Genomic DNA, 17,824 nt, shown 5'->3' on the forward strand with positions numbered 1-17,824 from the left:
GCTCAAATTTAGACTTTACTTGGAACAGTTTTTAGAAGTCATACCAAAACGACATATGCAAAATTTCAACCATATTGGAAAAGAATTACGCCCTCTAGAAGCCCAAGAAGTCTAATCGGGAGATCGGTTTATTTATATGGGGCTTTATCAGGATATGAACTGATTCAGACCATACTAGACGCAGTTGTTGAAAGTCAACATAAAACACTTCATGCAAAATTTCGCCCTCCAGAAGCTCATGAAGTCAAGACCCAAGACCGGCTTATATGGGAAGTGGTATTAGGTTATAAACCGATCTGAACCATTCTTAGCACAGTTGTTGGAATTTATAACAAAACACGTCTTGCAAAATGTCAGCCAAATCGGAGTGCAATTGCGCCCTCTAGAGGCTCAAGAAGTCTAATCGGAAGATCGGTTTATATGGCGGCTATATCAGCAGATTTTTGAATAACCTGTGTTAAAGAGCTTTATGCACTAATAGGTTAGTTTATAATTTTTACCGACGGACACGCTACTCAATATTTAAGCAGTCTTTTAAAACTTAAACAACGCTTGCGTACATGAAAATTAGACATCTTGATTTTAGATTTTTTTTTACAATCTTGTATTGTCATTTTATTGGGTTGCCCAAAAAGTAATTGCGGTTTTTCATATAGTCGGCGTTGACAAATTTTTTCACAGCTTGTGACTCTGTAATTGCATTCTTTCTTCTGTCAGTTATCAGCTGTTACTTTTAGCTTGCTTTAGAAAAAAAGTGTAAAAAAAGTATATTTGATTAAAGTTCATTCTAAGTTTTATTAAAAATGCATTCACTTTCTTTAAAAAAAAAATCCGCAATTACTTTTTGGATCACCCAATATATAAGATTTTTCTTTTATTGACTAACTTGACATAGGTTGGTAAAATTTTTAATCTATTTTTTTCAATTTCTTTTTTATTTTGCAGAATATTTTCAATTGCCAAAAAAAGAGAACATTTAAGGCCCTCATTCGATCTTAGATAAATATTTAAATACATGGGACATTGTTTAATGCAGGCATGGTTAAGGTTTTATATTTTACAAATTCTTCCTGAATGAAAACCTCGTCAACACGAAATCTACAAAGCACCGCATTAAATGCCCCTGTGCTGTGAACAACGGCTACCACATGAATGCAATGTGTTTCTCTTCTACCGTGGACTCAATTCCTTCTCGACAAGGAAACTCAATAAATTATGCTTTCAGAATAGAAACAGAAATTAATTATATCAAAGGCCAAAGATGAGCCACATTTGTACATAAATGGATACGTAATAGTTACACTACATAAGAAATTTGTAAGTATGCATATGCCTTTTTTTCAAATAAATTGCCAAAGCTATCAATGTGAACTTATATTGTTGTTGAGATTTTGGCGCCATAACAGTGGGACCCAAACAGTTCGTTGACGATTTTTTTAGGTTTTTGACTGTCAAAAAGTTGTAAACTTCAAAAATGTCATACTATACTTGTATAATACGTATAAAACGTACAAATAGTAGTAAAACTCATAAACTTCGAAAAAACCTCGGCTATACGAAATAACCCCCAAAGCAAAAGTGAAATAAGCCCCCAAAAAAAAATTCCGATATGTGAAAATATATTATAATATAAAAATTCACGATAGAGCGCCACCTATATGTGAAATTTAAAATTATAATACAGAAAACCTAATACAAAAATCCTAATATAGAAAATCCTAATACAAAAGTAATAACAACCAAATGCAAATATGGAAAAAATTCTAATATAAAAAAAGAAATTCAAACAAAAATATGACGAAAAATGAAATTGGAATGTCGAATTTAATTCATCGCTCAAAAGAAAAAATAGTCACACTGTGGTCAACTGGGAAATATTGGGCTGAAACCGATTACAGGATATATAATATGGACCACGCTCTTTCCTAATCTATTCAATTTGGAGCCCTAAGTATTAAAGAAACCAAGAATTGGTCATTTTTGGCAAAATTTGGTCATTTATATATTTTATGCCTCATTTTGCAGCGATAATGGCTGTGGCCAACTGGGAAATAGTGGGCTGAAACCGTCTAAAGGAAATATAAAATGGACCACGCTCTTTCCGAATCTATTCAATTTGGAGCCCTAAGTATTAAAGAAACCAAGATATTGACCATTTTTGGCAAATTTTGGTCATTTATACATATGATGCCCCATTTTGCAAAGATAATGGTCCACTGTGGCCAACTGGGAAATAGTGGGCTGAAACCGTTTACAGGAAATATATTATGGACCACGCTCTCTCTGAATCTATTCAATTTGGAGCCATAAGTATTAAAGAAACCAAGATATTGGCCATTTTTGGCAAATATTGGTCATTTTTATATATTATGCCCCATTTTGCAGAGATAATGGCCCACTGTGGCCAAATGGGAAATAGTGAGCTGAAACCGTTTACAGGAAATATAATATGGACCACGCTCTTTCCGAATCTATTCAATTTGGCGCCCTAAGTGTTAAAGAAACCAAGATATTGGCCATTTGGCCAGTTGGTCACAGTGGGCCATTATCCTGGAAAAATGGGGCATCATACATAAAAATGACCAAATGTTGCCAAAAATGGCCAATATCTTGGTTTCTTTAATACTTAGGGCTCCAAATTGAATAGATTCGGAAAGAGCGTGGTCCATATTATATATCCTGTAAACGGTTTCAGCCCACTTTTTCCCAGTTGACCACAGTGTGACTATTTTTTCTTTTGAGCGATGAATTAAATTCGACATCCATATTTCTTTTACGACTTGTATTTTATTTTGATTTTTATGACAATTTAATTTTTCGTCATATTTTTGTTTGATTTTTTTTTTATATTAGAATTTTTTCGATATTTGCATTTGGTTGTTATTAATTTTGTATTAGGATTTTCTGTTTTAGGATTTTTTGTGTTAGGTTTCTATATTATCATTTTAAATTTCACATATAGGTGGCGCTCTATCGTGAATTTTTATATTACAATATATTTTCACATACATAAAATTCCGTACATTTTGGGACTTTTTTCGCAGTGAAATAAGTCCAAAAATTGTTGGGAATAGTTTTTTTAGTTTCGGGGAATTATTTTATTTTTGACCCTAAAATAAAAAATAAGTCTCAAATCTTAAGATTTTCCTTAATTTTTGCCTTTGGAATTAATTCACTTTTTTGAGTTTTATTTCATTTTTAAAGTTGGTACTATTTTCATTTTTATTTAGAACCTAGTTCATTAGGACACCAATACTGTGGTACAGGATGTTATAATTTAGAGAGATTGACCCATTGATAAGTATACCGATCGACTCAGAATCACTTTCTGATTCGATTTAGCTATGTCCGTCCATCTGTCTGTCTGTCCGTCTGTCCATGTTAATTTATGAACAAACTACCGTTCGCAATTTTCATCCGATCGTCTTCAAATTTGGTATGCGAATGTTTTTCGGCCTAGAGACGAAGCCTATTGAAATTGGAAAAAATCGGTTCAGATTTGGATATACCTCCCATATATATGTTCGTCCAATTTGCAGAAATACATCAATAAAATATATTAAATATAAAATAACTATCCCGGGATAACTATGAGCACCACACAGGCTAGAACTTTGAGCTCCGACTTGTGTGGTGTCCATCGTTATCACAGGAAGCTTAGCTGAAAGCTACCGGGCGCGTCCACAGGTTGCGGATGGTGGAAAGCTCCGTATTTATGCGGAGTAGCTGCAAATGCGGCCGCGAGCAATCAGCGATTTTCGAGAGGAGAGTCTCAGTGAGGAGTCAGGGTGCACTGACTCTAAATTAAATACTGAGTGCCAATGATACTCGAAATGGCAAGGCGAGTTATTGGCGCCTTTAAATAACCAATGGCCAACATCAGCGTCTGTTCCCAGGTTAGGGGCGGCTGGCGGCGAGCGTCTGAGCGAGCAAGCGGATCGCCACAACAAGGGATACGTGTGCAATCCCACAAAATCCATGCGGTTGGGGCGCTGGGCCAGTAACCCGCCCCCGTAAAACTGAGAACTACTATGAGAAACAAAGGAATAGTATAAACGAATGACACCAGTTTTGAGATAAAGCGAAGAATAATACTGTAAGCAGATGCTACTTTGGACTAAGTAAGCAGTTTAGAAACAAGGCCACCTCTCGACGGATTACACTATACAAGACACTGCTTGGTGTATTTGAGAGAAAGACGTATGAACCACGAGCTGTATGACGACGATAGCATAGTTACATGCATCAAAATACAACGGCAGGGTTGGCTAGGTCATGTTGTCAGAATGGTTGAAGAAGCTCCAGCAAAGAAGTCTTTAGAAGGCAAACATGGTGGTACACGCAAACCGGCAAGACCAAAATTCGATGGAAAGATCAAGTTGTGGGAGACACCTCCAAACTTCGTGCCAGAGATTTTGGAATGAGCGCAGAGATCGAGGCGCTTGGAACGCTATTCTACGTTCGGCTAGTGGAACAAGTATTCTATCATAGCCAATTAAAAAAATAGTAAAGTATAACATTCGTTAACCGATTCTCTCGAAATTTCGCAGGAAGGATTTTCTTATGACTCTCGATATTAAAAGTGAATTTCATAGAAATCGGTTTAGATTTGGATATAGCTCCCATATATATGTTCGTCCGATTTGCAGTAATACAGCAATAAAATGGTCATTTGTTAACCGATTCTCTTGATTTTCCGAACATATCGTCACATCGAATACCTCCTCCCTAATCCTATTAACAAAGGTAGCGGTGATACCAATATTAAGTGTTATAGGATCGTTACTGTTCAAGTATTCTGCCAGTTTTGTCCGCGCTTATTAGTGTTGGTACTATCCCACGAAATGTGGTGAGAGTTCGCATCGCACCCTATTAGTACCTCGTTTCCTGTCTGTTTTGCTTGCCTCAACAACCGTTGCAGCTCCGACGTGGGTGGTGGTGTCGGAGAACCGAAAAGCAGATAAAGTGATGCCGGGTATGCTCCATCGTCTTCCTATCTCACCACTGTTGCATCCGACGTTGACAACTCTGGAGGAAATATATTATTCAAATTTTTATGACAAATAAAGCAGGTCCTCGGCCGAGTACCGTTGTTAGCATAGAATAATTGGTAGTTAATATGGTTAAGTCCAGAAACTTTATTCCGGGTCGTCCATGGCTCCTGAATTAAGGCAATTTGAATCTTGCCCTTGCTTATTTTCTCCAACAGAGCGTGTGTAGCAGTCTCACTCCGGTGGATGTTTATCGGGATTACCGCAATCATTGGTCCGCCAGTATATAAGCATCTTGGGAGTAGGTGATGATCTCATCGTCTGCTCCCTGTTCTTTAGACTGCATTGATTTTCCTGTCACTGCACTGCCTGATGTCATCGTGTTAGGTTCTTTGCCTATCCTAGTCTTCCGAATCTTTATAAAAGTCGGTAATGGCTCAATCGTCGGGTCCCTGTTCATTAGGCTGTATTGAGTTTCCATTCCATGTACTGCCTAATGTTTCTATACTAGGATCTTTGCCTATTTTAGTCTTCCAAATTTAAAGTAAATGGGCTTCTTGGGAGTAGGTGATGATACCTTCGTCGACTCTCTGTTCGTTAGGCGGCATTGAGGCTTAGATTGATTTAACTTAAGATTTATTCAGTAAGAAAAAGTGTGTGTATCAAGAAGAAAAAAGACTTCTACGCCGGCTCATGCTCGTAAACTGTCAATACAAACGACAAAACACGATATCATATCGATTGGTTTTGCTGTGAAGGGATGCCGGGATAATTTTCGTCAAAAGTTCAATTCCGCATTTCCCTTAGGCTTTGCTATTTATTCATGATTTTAGTTTAATATGATTTAATGTATGTAAACTTTTTCTTTTCAGTGTTGTACGTGTTATAAACAATAGATAGATATTTTAAAATTTACTAATTATGCGAGTGCCATGTGTGATGACGAAATTTAGAAGACAACAACAATAAAACACCCTGTCAATTGCCCTCCCTATACGAAGTGACTCTCTTCGCGCAATTATTTCAAATCAAGTCATTTTAAATCATGAACGATGAGACATTTACACTTGTCCCTCTAACATTGCACATTTCTTCTTGCTGAAATAATTCTTCTTGTGAGAATAGCTGCGACTACAACAACAACACAAACAACAATAACGAACAAAATTGGAGCAGAGGCTAAATACATTAAGGCTGTTTTCGAAAGAATCAAAAACAAAATTGGGCAACAAATGTTTGGCGGTCCCCATTGTTAGCAGCTAGCCGACAATCAATGTTCAGCTGTTGAATGTCTATTTAATTGAAAAGAAGAAACAATCGTCGGACGAACAAGAAAAAAATAAGCAGACAACGAAGACGACGACGACGCCGTCAACGACATAGCAGCGAACAGCGAATGCCTACATTGGACATGGTGATACGCGTACCACATCCAAGACATTACCCATAAGGCTGCCTGCCAATTGCAATTTGTTTGTTGCATTCATAAGTTCCCGCCAACATATAACCAAATGACGAAAAGATCATCTCGCCAACTGCCGCTACAGAAGCTACAACCAAGTATTAAATTCATTCCTGCCACGATTTACTACAGCGGTAAACGAAATATATTGACCATACTAAATAATTCATCACCGCATCGGTCATTCGTTGGATCGGTGGTGGATATTTGTCATTATCTTGATTGCTATTGCAATTACCTTCGACGCCAATGCCAAAGATCCATAGAAACACATCAGCACCCATTATACAGATTAGAGGCACTGCCGATGCTATTGACGCCGTTACTTTGCTACTGACAGACGTTGTGATTTTGTTGTCAACTTTGCCCCTAACAGCTGATAATGAATAAACGTACCGTTATTATTGTCGTTGCTCTTGTGAGCATCCTTTGTCTGGCCGTTGGGGGAAATCTATATTTTATGTATTACTTAAATGCTCAGGAGCCTCCACTCTCCAGTACCCGAGCCTTGGAGAATGTCATAAGGCACAAAATTAGACACTTGAAGCCGGCCTATTTGAATCGTAACCCTCGTTTCTTTATGTATCGCAACAAACTATTAAAGAACTACAGGCCTGCCACATATGAGAATGCCTCCGTGCTTTGGGATATAGCAAATTGGGTAAGTTAAGTGTAGTGTTGCTAGAATTTAAATTAAAAGAATATTTTCCAAACTTCGTGTATTAATCCTAACAAATTTAAACAAACTGATTTTTTAAGAGTTATAGGAAAGTTAAAGTTCGGCCCGGCCGAACTTTGGATACCTACCACCTCGGGTATATATGTAAAGCAGCTTTCATCAAAATCCGGTGAAAAATGCATACCTTATGCCCCATAGCAGCTTTATCGAAATATGTTCCGATTTGGACCAAATTGAAGAATGAGCTTAACACAACTCACTGTCTCAAATTTCAGCGACATCGGACGAAAAATGCGCTATTTATGGCCCCAAAACCTTAAATCGAGTGATCGGTCTAAATGGCAGCTATATCCAAATCTGAACCTATCAGGGCCATATTGAAAAAATATGTCTAACACAACTCACTGTCCCAAATTTCAGCAAAATGGGATATAGCAGCTATATCGAATTATGTTCCGATTTGGACCAAATACTAATAAGTACAAGTCATTGTTCAATTATGTAGAACAAAATATTGGTCTTTTTAGTAGCTGTATCTAAAAATAAACCGATCTGAACCATGTACGACACGGATGTCGAAAAGCCCAACATAAGTCACTGCGTCAAATTTCAGTAAAATCGGATTATAAATGCGCCTTTTATGGGGCCAAGATTTTAAATCGAGATCTCGGTCTATATGGCAGCTATATCCAAATCTAGACCGATTTGGGCCAAATTGCAGAAACATGTCGAAGAGCATAACACAACTCACTGTCACAAATGTCGGAGAAATCGGACAATAAATGCACCTTTTATGGGCCCAAAACCTTAAATCAAGAGATCAGTGTATACGGCAGCTATATCCAAATCTGAACCGATCTAGGTCAAATTGAAGAAAGATGTCGAAGGGCCTAACACAACTCACTGTCATAAATTTCAGCAAAATTGGACAATAAATGCGCCTTTATGAGCCAAAAACCTTAAATCGAGATATCGCTCTATATGGCAGCTTTATCCAAATTTGGACCGATCTGAGCCAAATTGAAGAAGAATATCGAAGAGCCTAACAAAACTCAGTGTCCCAAATTTCGGCGAAATCGGACAATAAATGCGCCTTTTATGGCCCCAAAACCTGAAATCGAGAGATCGGTCTATATAGCAGCTATATTCAAATCTGAACCGATCTGGGCCAAATTGAAGAAATATGTCTAAGAGCCTAACACAACTCACTGTCCCAATTTTCAGCAAAATCGGACAATAAATACGCCTTTTATGAGCCCAAAACCTTAAATCGAGAGATCGGTCTATATAGCAGCTATATCCAAATCTGGACCGATCTGGGCCAAATTGAAGAAGAATGTCGAAAGGTCAAACACAACTCACTGTCCCAAATTTCGGCGAAATCGGACAATAAATGCGCCTTTTATGGCCCCAAAACCTGAAATCGAGAGATCGGTCTATATGGCAGCTATATCCAAATCTCGACCGATCTGAGCAAACTGAAGAAGAATGTCGAAGGGTCTAACACAACTCACTGTTCTAAATTTCAAGTAAATCGGATAATAAATGTGGCTTTTATGAGCCCAAAACCTTAAATCGGCAGATCGGTCTATACGGCAGCTATATCCAAATCTGGACCGATCTGGGCCAAATTGAAGGACGAAGTCGAAGGGTCTATAACAAGTCACTGTCCCAAATTTCAGCAAAATCGGATAATAAATGTGGCTTTTATGGGCCTAAGACCCTTAATCGGCGGATCGGTCTATATAGGAGCTATATCAAGATATAGTCCGATATAGCCCATCTTCGAGCTTAACCTGCTTATGGACAAAAAAAGAATCTGTACAAAGTTTCTGCTCAATACCTCTATTTTTAAAGATTGTAGCGTGATTTCAACAGACAGACGGACATGTCTAGATCTTTTAGATTTTTACGTTGATCAAGAATATATATACTTTACAGGGTCGGAAATGAATATTTCGATGTGTTGCAAACGGAATGACAAAATGAATATTCCCCCATCCTTTGGTGATGGATTTAAAAACACATAAAATTCAGAAAAAATGCATGAAATCTTTATTTAAATCGATAGTACGGTCCATATAATTTAAAGTTTGAAAATTATTTCAAATGGTCCATTCGCTTAATCCAATTTTTGCATGCTCTTTTAAACATTTCGGACTGTTTCTCACAAACAAATGCTTCAAGGTTGTCTTCCAATGCGTCAATTGAAGCGGGCTTGTCCGTATAGACATGAGCTTTAACATAGCCCACAAAAAGTAGTCTAAAGGCGTTAAATCGCACGATCTAGGCGACCAATTGACCGGTCCCGAACTTAATGTTCATCGAACTCGCCTCTCATTAAGTCCATTGTAACGCGTGCTGTGTGGCATATGGCACCGTCTTGTCAAAACCACATGCCATGCAAATCAAGCTCGTGCAGTTTGGGCAAAAAAAAAATGTTGGATATCATCTCACGTCAGCGCTCATCATTCACAGTTACGTTACGATTCGCATCATCTTTAAAGAAGTACGGTCCAATGATGCCACCAGCCCATAAACCGCACTAAACTGCAGCTTTTTCTGAATGCATTGGTAGCTCTTGCAATGCTTCTGGCGTATCTTCACTCCAAAATCGACAATTCTTCTTATTTACCTACCCTTGAGCCAAAAATGTGCTGCGTCCATAAAATGGAAGAAGCACGCCATGAACTTTCTTAACAGAGCACGCATTTTGATATTAAAATTCAATCATTTGCAATCGTTGTTTGTTTGTAAGACGATTCATGGTTAAATTATAGACCAAACTGAAAATGTTTGACAGTGAAACAAAACACGAAACTTGCGTGAGCTTTTTAAACCAGTGTTGCCAAAAAGATAATAGCTAAAAAAATCACCCTTTATAAAAAGCATTTTCTTCAATTAATCCCAAAACTCCTAAGACTATATTTTGGAATAATATCACAAACCTGATATTGAAATTTTGGCCCAAGAATTCTTCGAATTTTTCAACGCCGACATGTTGGCCTCTAAACCTCTGGACCTCTAGAAATCCCTGACGGAATCGTAGCTCAACCGTAACAATATGTAACTCAAATAAAAGGTGTTTTGGGAGTAGCTTACGAATCAAATTTCGGGTGAAATGTCTGGACCGCCCTATCTCCAAACGATTGTAAGGTGGCAGCGGCTTTATCCCTTCTTCGGTTAATTGAGGTTAGGTAAGGTTGAAAAGAGGGTGCGGATATTAATACTCCCCATGCCGCTATGGACATACACCTAAGAAAGTAAAAAAGTAACCTCGATAAAGAAAATCTAAGTTAGGAATTCCGTGCTACTTACATAATCCTTATTTGTTTTACATGCCACGCCCCTAAGCTGGTTCATTTCTGGTATTGTGTCCCCACCTAGTTGCCATAGAAAATGCTCCAAAGTCTCATCATCTTCCCCGCATGCCCTACACATGCTATCACTTTGTCCCGTTATGATACCGAAAGCTTTACTGGCCTCCTTCTTACTTCCTTTCAGTAATAGCCTCGTCTTCTCACAATCTAAGATTTTCGCCGTCCTACCGACCGTTTTACTGTTCCACAGGGTTACATGCGCATTTGTCGCCCACGTCCTTAATTCGGACTGCGTCTGCCCGAAAGGCTTGGGGTTGCAAATGCAAATTTTGCCCATGAACATTCCACTAAGGAACAGGGGCAAACTTCTAACATATCAATGAGTGCAGTCCGATTCAAGTTTATACTCAATGATAAGGGGCCTCCTTTTTATAGCCGAGTCCGAACAGCGTGCCACAGTGCGACACCTCTTTGGAGAGGAGTGTTACATGGCATAGTACCTCACAAATGTTGCCAGCATTAGAAGGGGAAAACCACCGCTGAAACTGTTTTCTTCTGGTCTCGCCAGGCGTTCAGCGTTATAGGCGGACATGCTAACCTCTGCGCTACGGTGGCCTTCGTTGCCATGGGATTGCAACGAAATAAAAATAAGGCTAGGATAGGCGCCTGACAATCGCAGTTGCCAATCGCTTCACTCGGACACCCCTGGTCCATTGTATTCGTCCTAGAAAAATATGAGATAAAAGAGAGAAAGAGAGAGTGAGACGAAAATAGGTATGGAAAGAGATAGGTTATCGTAACGCCGACGTAGAGAACTAAAAAAGTCTCACCGACTTGTATTGTGTCTCGCCGTGGTTGTTAAGAAGATGGAGGTTGTGAGAAACATCCGACACTAGAATGACAACGAATTTGCTCAACTGCTATTGGTGTCTGTGTTGCTGATGCATAACCTCCCTGGTATCGGGTTGCTGTCCATCCCACAGGAATAGGGTTCACTATACGGTTGTTGCTTTTGTCGCATAGAGAGAGACGCTGGTATCGAGGCTCGGGCTGTCTGGTTCGTACAACAAGAAGCCTTGGCCTGGCGGTCAGAGGCTATAGTGCCGCAGAGAACGGCCTTTCACGCTGAATGCCTGAGTTCGATTCCTGTCAAGGACGACAAATAAGGTTTCTTCTTTAATTATCTTCTCATTAATGATGATTAAGGTATACAGACATTCAAATCCTCTCTCTCAAATGGGTGAAGCCCTGTGTCACTTGCCTATAAAATAAGGTTGCTTATCATTGAGCTAAAACATGAATCGGAAAACACTCAAATTATTCCCTCTAGGTGTAGCAATAGAAACTATTGTATCTTTTAATTTATTTTATTTCCAGTGGCCACACGAAAATGAAATATATCCTTTATACGATTCGTCTATGGGTCAATTATTACAAACCCTCCGTAACGAGCCCATCACCAAGGTAGGTTAAAAACAAACTTCATCTTTAATGTTTTATTGCCAACCGAATTCTATGCTTTTGAAACAGGTTAACAACTTATCCCGAGGCACGCAACTCAAGTTGTTAGTGCGCTTATCCAACCAGCAGAAAGTTATATTCAAACCCCAATGGTATCCCAGAGATATTGTGGTTGAAGGACCAGTGTATAGTGGCAAAGATCGTCATATTGCTGAAGTGTATGCATTTTATTTGGGCGCAGTGCTAGATTTGCGTTGGACCCCCATTGTGGTGGGGCGAGTGGTGAATTTAAAAACCGATATATACGACAAAGGCGATTCCGAATTACAAAACACCATGACCATTACGCCGGGAGATAATGAAACGGAACAGTATTGTCTGTTTGGCAAATGCCATTACTGCAATGAAGAAGAGACAGTGTGTGGCGATGAGAACAATAACATTGAGGGAGTATTGATTTATATTATTCCCGGCCAATTGGCAAAGAGGCGATCGCCATGGCAAAGAACGTACAAGGAGGATAAACGTGCACCCTGGGAAGATGACATGAACTACTGCAAGTGAGTGAACAATTGGTCTTAAATAAACTCGGCCAAAACAAAGTTAACCCAAGGAAAACGTATTTTGTGTCAGTCATATTTGGGGTCAGAAATTTTATACACTTTTAGTCTACCCCTATAGGGGGTATGCTAATTTAGCCATTCTATATATATATATATATATAGCAATATCACCAAATCCCGTGCCTATGACCCAAGACCAACATCCGGGCAAAGTTTCATGATTCTAGCTTTAGCCATTTGGGCTGGGCGATCAGTCAGTCAGCACTCTGACTGAATGTTGGTCTTTGGTCATAGGCTCGGGATTTGGTGATATTCCTACTTTAGGTACAAAAAGTACGAAATGGTACATATTTGCCCAGCGCAAACGGAAAGGGCTAGAATTATGTTCTTGGGCTCCATGAGCGTCTCGAAAAAATAAGGTTTGGTGAATTTTTTTTTTTGGAAAATCGTACCGAATGTGGGAGAATTAGTACCTTTAGTACCACAATTGGTACTTTCTTTGAAAATTGAACTAGATCTCTGAATTTTGGAACTTAGGTTCACATGGCAACCTTAATTAGGTGACTATAAGAGTTATTGGAAATTTGTACATTTAGATACAAAAAAATTTACCAAAAAGGTACAAAATGGGTGAACTGTTTACAGGGCGCTTGCATTAAGGTAGAATTTTGAAATTTGACTTAAAAGACGTCGGGAGCAAAAGGTTGAGGGTGAAAAAATGGAAAAATGGTGCTGGTAACTCTAGAAAACGTACGTTTAGTACCGCAATCGGTAACATTTGATACTTTCGTACAGATGGACCTAGAGGTCTGAAATTTGTCATGTAGGTATAACTAGGAAATATATGATGGGTGACTAAATGATCTATTCAAAATTCGTGCATTTTGGTATCATTTCGTACTTTCTTTACACATGGAGCTAGAGGTCTGAAATTTAGGAAACTAGAGGACGCAGAAGATCGAGGCACTTAGAACGCTATTCTACGTTCGGCTAGTGGAACAAATATTCTGTCATAGCCAATTAAAGTAAAGTAAGAGGACTGATATTTGGGATGTAAGTTAAACTTAGAAATATTGGGTTGCCCAAAAAGTAATTGCGGATTTTTTAAAAGAAAGTAAATGCATTTTTAATAAAACTTAGAATGATCTTTAATCAAATATACTTTCTTTACACTTTTTAATGATTTTTTCACAATTCTAAAGTTTGGTACCAAAATTGGTACTATTTGGTACTTTCTTTGTAGATGGAGCTAAAGGTCGGAAATTTGGGATGTAGGTACAACTAAAAAAAATGATAGATAACTAAATGATATATTCAGAATTCGCACATTTTGGTACCAAAGTTGGTACAATTTTGTACTTTCTGTTCAGATGGATATTGTGGTCTGAAATTTGGCATGTGTGTATAACTAAAAAATATATGATGGGTGACTTAATGATCTATTAAAAATTCGTACATTTTGGTACCATTTAATACTTTATTTACAGATGAAGCTAGAGGTCTGACATTAAGGAAACTAGTAAAAATATAATGGGTGACTTTGATCTGTTTGAAATTCGTCCATTTTGGTACGAATATCGGTACCATTTGGTACTTTCTGTGCAGATGGAGCTAGAGGACCGAAATTTGGGATGTAGTTCAAATTTAGAAATATGTGATGTCCGACTAAACATTTTTTTCACATTTCTAAAGTTTGGTACCAAAATTGGTACTATTTGGTACTTTCTTTGTAGATGGAGCTAGAGGTCGGAAATTCGGGATGTAGATAGATGACTAAATGATCTATTTAAAATTCGTACATTTTGGTACCAAAGTTGATACCATTTTGTACTTTCTGTTCAAATGGATCTTGAGGTCTGAAATTTGGCATGTGGGTACAACTAAGAAATATAAGATGGGTGACTAAATGGTCTGAAATTTGGCATGTCGGTACAACTAAGAAATATATGATGGGTGACTAAATGTTCTATAAAAATTCCTACATTTTGGTACTTTCTGTTCAGATGGAGCTAGAGGTCTACAATTTGGCATGTGGGTACAACTAAGAAATAAATATTGGGTGGCTAAATGATCTATTCACCATCCGCACATTTTGGTCCCAAAATTAGTCCCATTTGGTACTTTCTTCATAGATGTAGCTAGAGGCCTGAATTTTAGCATGTAGGTACTACCAAGAAATATATGAATGGTCACTAAATGATCTATTGAAAACGCATTCATTTTGGTACCAAAACTGTTACCATTTAGTACTTTCTTGCAGATGGAGCTAGGGGTCTAAAATTTGGAAATATTGGGTTGCCCAAAAAGTAATTGCGGATTTTTTAAAAGAAAGTAAATGCATTTTTGATAAAACTTAGAATGAACTTTAATCAAATATACTTTTTTTACACTTTTTTTCTAAAGCAAGCTAAAAGTAACAGCTGATAACTGACAGAAGAAAGAATGCAATTACAGAGTCACAAGCTGTGAAAAAATTTGTCAACGCCGACCATATGAAAAATCCGCAATTACTTTTTGGGCAACCCAATATATAATGGGTGACCAAATTATCCATTTAAAATTCGTACATTTTGGTACCAAAAAGTACAAAATAGGTACCAAAACGCACAAAATGGTACATACTTTACGAATTGAGCTAAAGCGCTCAAAATTGGGATTCATTTATACCTTGACAATAAATATTGGACGACTTAATGATTTTTCAGATTTCTGCAATTTTAAACGCATTTATTACAAAACTTCATAATCCTATAAACTGAGTGGCTATCTAGGTTTTTGGAAGTCCTACTTTAAAAAGGGGGTATCAAACACGGGGGTAGCGAAGCGGACCACCGGAATGCTAGTTATTGATATGAGACGCTGTATAGTAATGACATTGACATTTAGTAGACGATTTAGTCATATCCTTCCGTCCGTCTGTCCACCTGCCGAACGAATGAAACTATGGACTTGACAATTTGTAAAATTTTTGTGTCCTAGTCAGCGATATCAATTCCTGCTGAGCCAGGATTCATGCAAATGTGCTGGATGTGTATCCCGCATGTGAACAGGGATCACACGTCATCTATTCATTTATCCACGTGTTGACCCATAAATAAAAAAAAAATATATGAAAAACTTTCCTTTGAGATATTAAATTTTTTGCACGATTTTTTAATTTCTCTCAACAATTACTTGGTGTTATTCTCCCACTATGTTGTTTCAGATCCCTTAAAGGTAAAATGGAGACCATACGACTGCTCGATCTAATTGATGTGGCAATCTTTGACTATTTAATACAAAACGGTGATCGCCATCATTATGAGACACGCGAAGAAAGAGTGGTACTCATAGATAATGGCAAGGCATTTGGAAATCCCCATAAAGATCACTTGGATATATTGGCACCATTGTATCAGTGTTGTTTGTAAGTAGCTATCTTCATTTTAATGCCATTTGCCACCACCACCATACCCCTTGCGTTTTTCAGGTTACGTGCCACCACTTGGGAAAGATTACAGGTATTTTCTGGTGGAGTCCTCACGGAACTCGTTGACCGCCTCACCAAAAACGATGCTCTCTATCCACTAATAACGGATAAACATAAAAGAGGCGTCGAACGGCGTCTCTTGGTGATTTTTGCTGTGGTCGAATACTGCATGGATCGCGAAGGCGAGAAAATGTTTAAAAATTTATAAATCAAAAGAAGAAATTAAATTTCCTCTGTGACTGGTGAAAACAAAGAAAACGTAAAACATTGATAAACATATCATAAGTTAATTTATATTTTAATTAAACAAAAAAGACAATTTTTGTGTATATAAAAACAGAACTACATGTAAACTGCTAGAGATAAGCTATTTTAAATAGACACTTGCATATAAACGTACATACATATAAAACCCAAATGCCATGATGAGAATGTTTTGTTTCCCATAACAAAATCCTAAATAATTATTTTTAAAAAAAAGTATACAAACAGTCAAACCGTATTGGAAAAAATGAATTGTTCGTCTTCACGGAATTAAAGATTACAGCCTAATAATTATTAATCTGTCTAACCCCACCCCTGAACAGAGCAAAAGAAAAGCCCGACATTCCTTTAATCCATAGTTCAGAGCGTTGCGTTGAAAAATGCAAGTCTGCAAACAAATCCCACAAAAGCAACGCTCTAAAGCAAGTTTCATTAACGGAAGATTATGTCATATGCGAAAACATAAAGTGGATAGGCTTCATTAACATCATTAAGAATGTCAAATCTGCCGTTTGAAAATGTCATCATATAGGAGAAAACGTAAACAAAGGATGAATGTAAAAAGAGAATAAGTTGCCATCTTCAACGCGAAGTACTACCAAAAATTACAAAAATTTATGTCGGCTGATCGCTTGGCTTAACCTTATTCAGTGAATCCTGGCTCTAAAGTTAAACAATTTTTAAACTGGCCTTTAGCGTCGCATTGAAAAATGCAACTCTGCAAACAAATACCACAAAAGTAACGCGCAAAAGTTAAAACATCTAAAAACGTGCTAAGTTCAGTCGGGCCGAATCTTGGGAACCCACCACCATGGATTCTGCTGAGATATGGGTGCTATATCTAGTTATTGTCCGATTTGGACCGTATTTGTTGAGAGTCATAACAGAACACAATGTTCAAAATTTCAGCCAAATCGGACAAAAATTGCGGCTTGGAAAGGCTCAAGAAGTCAAATCGGGAAAACGGTTTATATGGGAGCGATATCAGGTTATAGACCGATTTAGACCGCACTTAGCACATTTATTGGAAGTGAGCAGAACAGAACACCACATGCAAAATTTCAGCCAAATCGGACAAACATTGCGGCTTGTCAGGGCCCAAAAAGTCAAATCATGGGATCGGTCTATATGGAAGCTATATCAGGTTCTTGACCGATTTGGACGGTACTTGGCACAGTTGGCGGAAGTCGTAACAGAACACTATGTTAAAAATTTCAGACAAATCGGATGAAAATTGAGGCTTCCAAGGGTTAATGAAGTCAAATCTGGAGATCGGTTTAATGGAAGCTACATCACGTTATAGACCGATTCGGACCGTACTAGGCAGAATTGTTGGAAGTCATAACAGAACACTATGTTAAAAATTTCAGCTAAATCGGATGAAAATTGAGGCTTCCAGAGGCTCAAGAAGTCAAATCGGGAGATCGGTTTATATTGGGGCTATATCAGGTTCTTGACGAATTTGCACGGTGCTTATCACAGTTGTTGGAAGTCATAATAGAACACTATGTGCAAAATTTTAGCCAAGCCGGACATAAATTGCGGCTTCCAGGGGCTCAAGAAGTCAAATCGGGAGATCGGTTTATATGGGAGCAATATCAGGTTAAAGACCGAT

At 38.0% G+C, this 17,824-nt stretch overlaps 1 protein-coding gene across 4 annotated transcripts in view; it reads left to right on the top strand.

Annotated features, from left to right (window-relative positions):
- LOC106089436 (glycosaminoglycan xylosylkinase homolog) overlaps positions 1 to 16,441 on the top strand; it is a 30,844-nt gene extending 14,403 nt beyond the window's left edge. For all 4 annotated transcript variants that reach the window (XM_059362887.1, XM_013255282.2, XM_059362888.1 and 1 more), the window contains exons 2-7: positions 946 to 1,317; positions 5,864 to 7,114; positions 11,830 to 11,916; positions 11,983 to 12,473; positions 15,682 to 15,882; positions 15,946 to 16,441. In XM_059362887.1, the coding sequence (XP_059218870.1) occupies positions 6,836 to 7,114; positions 11,830 to 11,916; positions 11,983 to 12,473; positions 15,682 to 15,882; positions 15,946 to 16,153 (1,266 nt within the window). In that variant the 5' untranslated portion in view covers positions 946 to 1,317; positions 5,864 to 6,835 and the 3' untranslated portion in view covers positions 16,154 to 16,441. The remainder of the gene's footprint in view (positions 1 to 945; positions 1,318 to 5,863; positions 7,115 to 11,829; positions 11,917 to 11,982; positions 12,474 to 15,681; positions 15,883 to 15,945) is intronic.
- The last annotated feature ends 1,383 nt before the right edge of the window (positions 16,442 to 17,824 follow it).

The sequence above is a fragment of the Stomoxys calcitrans genome, chromosome 2, assembly GCF_963082655.1.
Source record: "Stomoxys calcitrans chromosome 2, idStoCalc2.1, whole genome shotgun sequence".
NCBI lineage: Eukaryota > Metazoa > Arthropoda > Insecta > Diptera > Muscidae > Stomoxys > Stomoxys calcitrans.